The 10,953-nt window shown below is 40.6% G+C and overlaps 1 protein-coding gene across 1 annotated transcript; it reads left to right on the forward strand.

Moving 5' to 3' along the window:
* The first annotated feature begins 697 nt into the window (after positions 1-697).
* On the forward strand, positions 698-10,719 carry LOC115105944 (guanine nucleotide-binding protein subunit alpha-14-like). The gene is made up of 7 exons (XM_029628473.2): positions 698-897; positions 6,858-7,042; positions 7,196-7,350; positions 7,572-7,700; positions 8,263-8,392; positions 8,664-8,817; positions 9,281-10,719. Exons 1-7 carry the CDS (start codon positions 777-779, stop codon positions 9,472-9,474), a joined length of 1,068 nt encoding a protein of 355 aa, XP_029484333.1. The 5' UTR covers positions 698-776; the 3' UTR covers positions 9,475-10,719.
* Positions 10,720-10,953: the final 234 nt, after the last annotated feature.

Genomic DNA, 10,953 nt, shown 5'->3' on the forward strand with positions numbered 1-10,953 from the left:
TATGGGGAAAAGCCTACCCTACTTGGTGACAGTTACCTTGCCTGTAAAATGGAAAATAATTACAACCCAACTTGTGTGTGTGGAAGGGGTTTGTTTCAGTTGTTTCCAAACCCAAACTATATAATGGAGAAGAGAACTACAGTAGTTTACATCAGGGATTCCCCCAAACTCGCTACTGCCCCCCTCCCTGGGTAGAGATTTTGTTTTTTCCCTAAAAATGCATGGCCGATTCAAATCAAAATCAGACCTTACCATTAAATTCTTACTTACAATCCAACAATGTAGTTTAAGATAATATTTACTAAATAAACAAAAGTTTTTTTTTTAAATGAATAAAAAGCCGCACAAAATAACAATAAAGAGGCTATATGCAGGTGGTACCGAGTCAATCTGTAGTGCACAGGTTAGTCAAGGTCATTTGTACATGTAGGTAGGGGTAAAGTGACTACGCATGGATAATAAACAGTGAGTAGCAACAGTGTAAATAGTCCAGGTAGCCATTTGATTAATAATTCAAAACAATTCAAATAATCGAAGCTTGATCAACTAGGGCAAAAAAACAACACAGGACTGAGTTTGGGAAACCCTGGTTTATATCACCTGCTTCTGGTTTAAATGCATGTTAGGAATGCGACCCGGTTCCTACACGTAAGCATGACTTCTGCATTTTGACAGGGAGGGAGGACGTTATCTTGACCCGCATCCCCCTGGTTGGAATACAAATCATTATCCATCTACCTCACTTTACCTACGGACGGCTACAACACGGCACCAATATGGGTGAATGCTGTATGTCGGCTGAAGAATTGGAGAGAAATAAGATACATCAGGAGATTGAGAGACAGCTTCGCCGGGACAAGAGAGAATCTCACCGCGAGATAAAGTTGTTGCTTTTAGGTGAGTCATGGCATATGCTATGTATAATTGGTTATTCGACAACTTTATGCGCTAGGTATAGTTAACTACGCTACTCCAAGTTGATTTTATATCATAAAAAAATTGTTAGAAGAATAGGCCTAGTCTAGATAGCGTTTTGACAATTATTTTAATCTTGCAAATGAACATTTGACTTTCCTCAAATGGTTCCCATCATCTGTGGTTTAGTTTAAACTCGATTTGTCTTTACTCTGCTATAGATCAGTGCCATTTAAAGGCCCAGTGCAGTCAAAAACGAGATTTTCTGTGTTTTAAATATATTTCCACACTATGAGGTTGGAATAATACTGTGGAATGAGGTTGGAATAATACTGTGGAATGAGGTTGGAATAATACTGTGGAATGGTGAAAACAATGATAATCCCTTTTTAGTGTAAGAGCTGTTAAAAAGACTGCCTGATATGTCAGCCTGTTTTGGTGGTATGGAGTTTTGGCGGTAAATTAGTTAATAGATCAATAAGCAATAGGTGACCGACTGGCTCAAATCGGTATTAGGTAGCAAAATTGGAAATGGTGTTTTTTGCATTGGATACAAGTAGACTCAGAGCTACAAAATTGTATATCATACACTGCATTTGAGGACCAATGGGAAAGTAATTCTGCTTTGAAAGTTGACAAACTTGTAAACTCACTTTTGAGAAAATAGCTTTTGAATGTTTTGGTACATACCGGAGAGCTCTCCTTTGTCTACACCCATTCAGCATTATTCACACCTTAAGCCAGCCCCACCCATCTCTTTAAGGATTCACATGGGAGGTCATGTGCAAAACAGTGAGTAGTGTAGTAAAGATTAAGACTAACAGTGGCAAAAGTAGTCACCTACAATAAGGAAAAATTCCAGGCAAACAGAAAGTGTCCAGATAAAAATATTTGATAAATATTAGATGACGCTTACCCAGACACACTAAATTGCTGGGTCATGTGAAAGAAATGCTATAAATCAAATCAAAACAAATCAAATTAGTCAATTAGTCACTTGCGCCGAAGACCTTACAGTGAAATGCTTACAAGCCCCTAACCAACAATGCATTAAAAAAAATATGAATAAGAAATAAAAGGAACAAGTAATTAGAGCAGTAAAATAACAAGAGCGAGACTATATACAGGGGTTACTGGTACAGAGTCGACCGGTTAGTCGAGGTAATTGAGGTGATATGTACATGTAAGTAGATTTATTAAAGTGCCTATGTATAGATAATAACAGAGAGTAGCAGCAGTGTAAAAGAGGGGTGGGGGAGCAATGCAAATAGTCTGGGTTGCCATTTGATTAGATGTTCAGGAGTCTTACTGCTTGGGGGTAGAAGCTGTTTAGAAGCCTCTTGGACCTAGACTTGGAGCCCCGGTACCGCAGCAGCTGAAACCTGGTTCCTGACTGAGTCCGAACACAACAACACCAGGCTCCAGAGCATCAAAACTCTAAAACAGGGAATAACAAAAAAAGTGCCTTACAACCTTGCACAACATCAATTCACCTTCCAAGTTTAGATAAGAAGAAGAACCTCATACAATGCAATTAAAATAATATTCACCTGAAGTCCTGGTACCGCTTGAACTGTGGCAGCGGAGTACAGAGTCACGTGTTGTTGCCAGCCATACAGTATTTTTCCACCAGCACCGTACCATCCTCTAGTCCAACCAGCTGTGGGACGTTGACCCCTGTCACAGTGCTGTCCTTCACAACACCAGCAATCTCAGACAAAGTGTTCACTCTGGTCTTTCTGAAGCGCTGCTTTGGTGAGGCCGAAGCACCAGACGAGGGCAAACTTGGTGTGGCCTGTGATCAGGAAGTGAAGTTCCAGACTGTGGTGGAGCTTGTGCACGGTCCGCCAGACACAATACCAGAGCACAAACTTGTTCTTGTTATGGCCACTGCAGTTATCACAAATTAGGCACGTGTGTTTTCCCCCAACTCCGTAGTTGGTGAAGAAATAAGGCTTGTAGTTGACTGCGCTGATGCCTTTGCTGGATGTCATGCCTTCATCAATCAAGTAGTTGACTCGTTGTGGTATTTCTTCACAGCAGACACCAAACAAGCCACACTGGCGAGGAGTTAAAAAGTAGATGGGACCTGGCTGCGTAGGGTCCAGAATGATAGTGCAAACAACAAAAGAATATTAAGTTAATGAAAAGAAAATGTAACGTAAAACGTAAGATAATGTTTTAATGCATCATTATCAGGTAAGTTTAACTTACCTACAAATGTAAAGATCAGCAGCACTGTATACAGAAACATAAGCTTGGAAACTGGAAATTAAAATGATAACACATAATGTTAGATCAATAAAAGTAGTGCCAATCGTGTTTGAGGTCAATTAAATAGTCAAAACGTTTTGCTTATGCTTCACATACCAAGTGTTGCCATCAATTCCTTATAGAGACGCCACACTGCTGCTTTTGTCACATGGAATGGCAGCACCTTTCCACCAAAGTGTTTGTGTCCTGGGTGGTGTCCTGGTAATACTATTGCATTATCCTCTGCGTAGTTGTTGATGAAGTTCACCCCTCGTCCTCATTCTTCAGGTGTAACCTGTGCTTGCTTGGGCCAGCTCTTATTTTGATGGGAGGCATTAGACCATTCTCCTTGTATGACTGGTGGAGGAGAGTCAGGCATGTTCTACTGATGCTGAAAGACAAATTCCAGATACAAATATTTTGGCATTATAATACAATAGTTGGCTGTAATCACCGCCAGACATACCTGGCTAACTTGATGGGTCATGTAATCATCTGGCAAAGTGGAGTCTTTTGTTTAGACATGCTAGCTAAACATTGAACCATAATCCTAATCCATAGAGTACTAGCAATACAAACCGATTGTCATAACTAGCTAAAGTTAACCAAATAGGTTCAATGTTAGCTAGTTAGGCTATAACTAGCAATGCGAAATGGCATTCTGAGTTAACATTACTACATACAGATCATAAACGTAATGTTAGCAAGCAAGCCAATGTTAGCAAGCAAGCCTAGCTAGCTAACAGTATGCTTTAGCAACCTTCTGACAAAATTAGAAACTTATAATATCTGAAACTGTAGCTGGACTCTTACCCGTATACATGGATGAATGTATAAGACGTCCTGTTTCGTTTCCATTGCTTGGCCCGTTGTTGTGTCAAATCACTCTGGTTCACACTGACCATGTACAATGCCATAAGAATCATCTTAAACTTTAGCCCCCACCCAAAATCTGACCATTTCACTCACCCTAGCATAGTTTTTAGGCTGTTTTCATGTTAACCAGAGTGTTGGTAACTGTAACTGTGCTCCTGGCAACAATTTAACTACACTTTTTTGCCGATTTACTGACACCGGCCATATTCAACCAGTGTTGAGCGTTAATAAATTCATCAGTTATTCTGCACTCTGGCACACTCAGACGAGAGTAATCTGAACAGTAGTTGCAGTGAAGTTCTAATAAAATGAATACTTGCTTAGTCGACTCTTTTGTTAAGTTTTAATACGCAATTATTTTAAAAAAAAACTGTTTTTGACAGGATTACCTACTGACCAGCTCAAATAGACAGAAGCATGCTATATGGCAGACCAATCCAAATTCATCTTTCGGCACTCATCATCTCAGCCAATCATGGCTAGCAAGAAAATATTATAATAAAAGTAACACAATAACAAGGCTATATCACAGGAGGTTGGTGGCACCTTAATTGGGGAGGACGGGCTCGTGGTAATGGCTGGAGCAGAATCTGTGGAATGGTATCAAATACATCAAACACATGGTTTGATGCTATTCCATTTGCTCCTTTCAAGCCTTTATTATGAGCCATTCTCCCCTCAGCAGCCACTGGGCTATATACAGGGGGTCTGATATCCAGAAGCTATTTTCAGTCATAAGAGAAATTAGAAGAAACATTATGGACTAAATTTGTTACAAACCATGCAAAAAAATATTATAATAGCACAATTGGTTAGGACCCGTAAAACAGCAGCCATCCCCTCCTGCACCATGAGATGAACATCTAGTCTATATATCACCTCTATGGAATAGTAGGCTGCATCTTCCCTGACAGGACAAGTTTTCTTATCATAGTTGTTCTCCAGAGAAGCCCTGGGCAGTTGAATAGGTATGAGTCACTCCAAACCACATTCTCCACATAGAAACCTGTTATTAAACCAGTAGATAATTGAGCAGACACTCAGAACAAGGCTACACTTTTTGTCTTGGTGATTTTCAGCCCTGAAAAAGGTGAGTGTTACTGGCAGAGTAATTACAGTCAGGTCGAATAACAGTAGGCTACATTTTTTAAATGACTGTCTGTACCTCTGCATGACATAGTTTAAATGTGCTGTACAAAGTGTGACTGAATGTGTAATCTAGGGGTGACTGATGGTGAGTGGGCATTATCATTCATAGAACAGTCCTTCAAAACTACTTGGAGAGGGACCAAGAAGCACTTTCTGAAAGCCTCTATCCTACGTCACACTTATCTCACCTGCATCTCTCTTCTATCCAAACTGTCATCTAGCACATTTGAACTCTCTGATCAGCAGTTATGGCTATGTGTGGAATGTGGACAAGTGACAGTAGTTGATCCTGGCTTGCATTTTAATGCAACAGTCATGTGAGGCCAACTACAATGCAATTTAATGTCAGAATTTCTTATAGTGAAATGATTACTAGCCACACCGTACTATTGTAATAGCTACATGAAGGCCTACTGCACTATTGTAATAGCTACATGAACGCCTACTGCACTATTGTAATAGCTACATGAAGGCCTACTGCACTATTGTAATAGCTACATGAAGGCCTACTGCACTATTGTAATAGCTACATGAAGGCCTACTGCACTATTGTAATAGCTACATGAAGGCCTACTGCACTATTGTAATAGCTACATGAAGGCCTACTGCACTATTGTAATAGCTACATGAAGGCCTACTGCACTATTGTAATAGCTACATGAAGGCCTACTGCACTATTGTAATAGCTACATGAAGGCCTACTGTACTATTGTAATAGCTACATGAAGGCCTACTGCACTATTGTAATAGCTACATGAAGGCCTACTGCACTATTGCAAAATTTTCACACGGTGCATTTTACTACTTACTATCAAAACATGGATTGTTCTTAGGTTATTTTAGGAATGCGTTAAGTATTACAGGACATTGAAGAAAGGTCAAACCAATCTTATCCTTCAGCTTTAGTTAACAAACTTCTCAATGTATTCCTGCTCTAAAGGTCGTATTGTTGGCCAATAAGCCAAAGTATGCAATACATGTGGATGAAGTGGTACCTTTATGTAACACACACCCACATGTAACACACACATTCTCGTACACACATGCGTACATAAACTCACACACACACACATTTGTTTTAATGTCCTTGTCTGGACCAAACAATTGATTCCCATTCAAAAATAAGCATAAATACCCTTTTTCCTTGTGGAGACCGGCAAAACATTTTCCTTGTTTTACTATACTTGTGAGGACTTCTGGTCCCCACAAGGATAGTAAAACGAAACACACATACACTGAGGGTTGTGCTCAATTCACAATTTTGGAATTGACTCCAATAGACCTCGACAGCTTGTAGTCCCAAAAACAGGAAATTAGTAGAATATTTGCATAAATGTTTGTTTTCGTTGGTCATTCCTTCTAAGATTGACCTGAAAATCAATTGTTTCATCAATATTTGATATCCATGTGTATAACAACATGTTTGATGTTTTATGTACAATATGTTTATTTGTATAGACTACACCTAATTTAGAAGAGGCATTTTGAATTTCATAGGAAATATAATTTAATTTTGTGAAATTCTTTAATTCAAATTTGAATTGAAATTCTTTATCCTGTTTACTACATAAATTCAAGAAGTGAGGCACTCTCAATTCCATTCTAAATTGAGCCCAATCCTGACACATACCGACATTCACCGACTCATGTCTCTCGTTTCCCAGGGACTGGTGAGAGTGGCAAGAGCACCTTCATCAAGCAGATGAGGATCATCCATGGGACGGGCTACTCCGAGGAGGACAAACGAGGCTTCACCAAGCTGGTGTACGGGAACATCGTCATTGCTGTTCAGAAAATGATCCAAGCCATGAAGACCCTACGGATTGATTTCAAAGATCACCAGAACATTGCAAGCAGCTTGTCAGAAGATTCAGTATCATATGATTGTGTTTTTCTAAAGGGGCTTGCTGGTTCATAAGTTTAAGTATCAATCTCTAGGAACATCTACTCTATGAATAGGTTTTTATTGTCATGTCTAAAACGACATCTCTGTGTGTTCCAGAGCCATGCAGACAAGCTGAGCAGGGTGGAGGCAGACATATTGACCAACCTGGAACCATGGCAGGTGGATGGCATCAGAAGACTGTGGAGTGACCAGGGCATGCAGAAGTGCTACGAGCGCAGGAGGGAGTACCAGCTCTCTGACTCTACCAAATAGTGAGATTTGTCTTTTACCCACTCACTCAGTCCAAGCTCAGGTATACATGCATGTACACTCAACAAGTCCCAGCTCCTTGAATCTGCCAAATGTGTGATCTGTATCCATAGATAGATAGATATGACTATGCACTCCATAATAAGTCAGGTATCTAGTGTTAGGGTATTTAGCAAAGTATGTGCCACTGCCAATGCATTTTCCAATGTTATTTTCATGACAGTTACCTGAGTGACCTGGACAGAATCGCTGCGCCCTCATACCTCCCCACTCTGCAGGATATCCTCAGGGTCAGGGTCCCTACCACTGGCATCATAGAGTACCCCTTTGACCTCAAGACTGTCATCTTCAGGTCAGTAACCTCTCTATTGGAGTAATGGTGTCAGAGCCTTGTTGTCCACTGAGGCTATGGTTCTGTTTATATACTTCTACTATACTTTTTTCTACCCACCCACCCACCCACCCACCCACCCACCCACCCACCCACCCACCCTTCCTTCCTTCCCTTCCTTCCTTCCTTCCTTCCTTCCTTCCTTCCTTCCTTCCTTCCTTCCTTCCTTCCTTCCTTCCTTCCTTCCTTCCTTCCTTCCTTCCTTCCTTCCTTCCTTCCTTCCTTCCTTCCTTCCTTCCTTCCAGTAATCTCTGATCTAACTTGTTTGGATCTTTGAAAGCTTTCCTTCCTTCCAGTAATCTCTGATCTAACTTGTTTGGATCTTTGAAAGCTATGTACTGTAGTTGAGCTCTTACCTCCACTTATTTAGTAATGTTAGACCAGTGATTACTTCAAGGAAGAGTGGAGGGAATGAGGGAAGGAAGTATTCCCCATGTCAGCATTTTAAATGACACCCTGAAGGTGGTTCCCTATAGCTGGAATAGAGTGTGATTTGAGATGTGTTCCGTGTTGTTTTTACCAGGATGGTGGATGTTGGAGGTCAAAGGTCAGAGAGGAGGAAGTGGATCCACTGTTTTGAGAGGGTCACCTCCATCATCTTCCTGGTGGCTCTCAGCGAGTACGACCAGGTTCTCTATGAGAGCGCCAATGTGGTGAGTTGTTTCTCCCATGGTCACATAAAGTCAAATAAATGATTTGGGGTACTGTAAAATGTACTACCACTACCAGCCAGGTAGACTCCCTTCATTGTGTACGTGCGCAGTAGTGTATAATCAAAGATTATGGAGGGTTCAATGTGGAGGAGGGTTCAATGTGGCGGGTTCAATTTAATTCCAAGCCTAAGTGTTTTTAGACATATATTATTCTACCAATAACACATTTGAACATGATCTGAATCTTCCTATGTGTTTATGTTCCTTGCAGAATCGATTAGAGGAGAGCAAAGCCCTGTTTACAACCATCGTCACCTATCCCTGGTTCCAGGAGTCCTCCATCATCCTCTTCCTCAACAAAACAGACCTCCTAGCAGACAAGGTCTTACACTCCAACTTAGCAGACTACTTCTCAACGTTCACTGGTTAGTACACTAGACTAGTACACTGGTAGTCATACATTTAGTTGTATATTCAGGCTATACTCCAACCTTGCTGAGTACTTTCCTAAGTACACTGGTAGTCATACATTTAGTTGTATATTCAGGCTATACTCCAACCTTGCTGAGTACTTTCCTAAGTACACTGGTAGTCATACATTTAGTTGTATATTCAGGCTATACTCCAACCTTGCTGAGTACTTTCCTAAGTACACTGGATAGTTATGCCTTGATAGGTGTGTGTCAATATCTTTTACATATCCATTGTTGGGGTCAATTCCACCTAAATTCCAGTGAATTAGAGTTCATTCCTATATATGAAAAACAGAGTCCATATCCAATTCAAGTGACGGGAACTGGAAGGGACCCCAACTCTGACCGTATTATGCACGAAGCGATTCCCAGTGTATTTTACAAACATTCTTTTTCATATTTTTTTTTTTTAAAGGTCCACAGAGAGATGCAGAGTCTGCTAAGATGTTCATCCTGAACATGTACAAAGAGCAGCACATAGGGCGTCACAAATCTCTGTACAACCACTTCACCTGTGCTACCGATACAGAGAACATCAGAGTTGTCTCCAAAGCTGTCAGGGACACAGTCTTCCAAGAAAACCTGGATCGGTTCGGGTTAGGGGTTTAGGACTAGTGTGGTCACGGTTATATGGTACAAACATGTTATTTTAGTTTGGGGTTACAGTTTTGCTACAGAATAACTGTGGTCGTGAATAACACACTTTCTTACTATAGCAGAACTTCAGAAACACACTTTCTTACTATAGCAGAACTTCAGAAACACACTTTCTTACTATAGCAGAACTTCAGAAACACACTTTCTTACTATAGCAGAACTTCAGAAACACACTTTCTTACTATAGCAGGACTTCAGAAACACACTTTCTTACTATAGCAGGACTTCAGAAACACACTTTCTTACTATAGCAGGACTTCAGAAACACACTTTCTTACTATAGCAGGACTTCAGAAACACACTTTCTTACTATAGCAGAACTTCAGAAACATTGTGATTTACACTGCCGTTCAAAAGTTTGGGGTCACTTAGAAATGTCCTTGTTTTTTAAAGAAAAGCACATTTTTTGTCCATTAAAATAACATACAATTATTGTGAATCTAATGTACTTGTCCTCTTGCTCAGAGTTGACATTGAGAACTCTCCATAGAGACTGGTGTTTTGCGGGTCAACAGTGAAGCGGCGATTCTGGGATGCTGGCCTTCTAGGCAGAGTTGCAAAGAAAAAGCCATATCTCAGACTGGCCAATAAAAATGCAAAATTAAGATGGGCAAAAGAACACAGACACTGGACAGAGGAACTCCTGGAACTGCCTAGAAGACCAGCATCCCGGAGTCACTGTTGATGTTGAGACTGGTGTTTTGCGGTTACTATCTAATGAAGCTGCCAGTTGAGGACTTGTGAGGCGTCTGTTTCTCAAACTAGACACTGTCATGTACTTGTCCTCTTGCTCAGTTGTGCACCGGGGCCTCCCACTCCTCTTTCTATTCTGGTTAGAGCCAGTTTGCGCTCTTCTGTGAAGGGAGTGGTATACTGCGTTGCACAAGATATTCAGTTTCTTGGCAATTTCTCACATGGAATAGCCTTAATTTCTCAGAACAAGAATAGACTGACGAGTTTCAGAAAAAAGTGCTTTATTTCTGGCCATTTTGAGCCTGTAATCGAACCCACAAATGCTGATGCTCCAGATACTCAACTAGTCTAAAGAAGGCCCGTTGTATTGCCTCTTTAATCAGCATAACAGTTTTCAGCTGTGCTAACATAATTGCAAAAGGGTTTTCTAATGATCAATTAGCTTTTTAAAATGATAAACTTGGATTGGATAAAGTAATCCTTCTCCCCCCCCCCCCCTTAAAAGACCTAGATGCACTATTGTAAAGTGGCTGTTCCACTGGATGTCATAAGGTGAAAGCACCAATTTGTAAGTCGCTCTGGATAAGAGCGTCTGCTAAATGACTTAAATGTAAATGTAAATGATTAGCTAACACAACGTGCCATTGGAACACAGGAGTGATGGTTGCTGATAATGGACCTCTAAACGCCTATGTAGATATTCCATTAAAAAAATCTGCCGTTTACAACATTAACAAA

The sequence above is a fragment of the Oncorhynchus nerka genome, linkage group LG22, assembly GCF_034236695.1.
Source record: "Oncorhynchus nerka isolate Pitt River linkage group LG22, Oner_Uvic_2.0, whole genome shotgun sequence".
Taxonomy (NCBI): Eukaryota; Metazoa; Chordata; class Actinopteri; order Salmoniformes; family Salmonidae; genus Oncorhynchus; species Oncorhynchus nerka.

Bases quoted from the DNA above. Each gene is read 5' to 3' on its own strand.
- LOC115105944 (XM_029628473.2), top strand. From the start codon at position 777: ATGGGTGAATGCTGTATGTCGGCTGAAGAATTGGAGAGAAATAAGATA. The intron at 7,701-8,262 runs GTCAGTAACCTC...TGTTTTTACCAG, and splicing joins CTCAAGACTGTCATCTTCAG to GATGGTGGATGTTGGAGGTC. The intron at 8,393-8,663 runs GTGAGTTGTTTC...TGTTCCTTGCAG, and splicing joins TCTATGAGAGCGCCAATGTG to AATCGATTAGAGGAGAGCAA.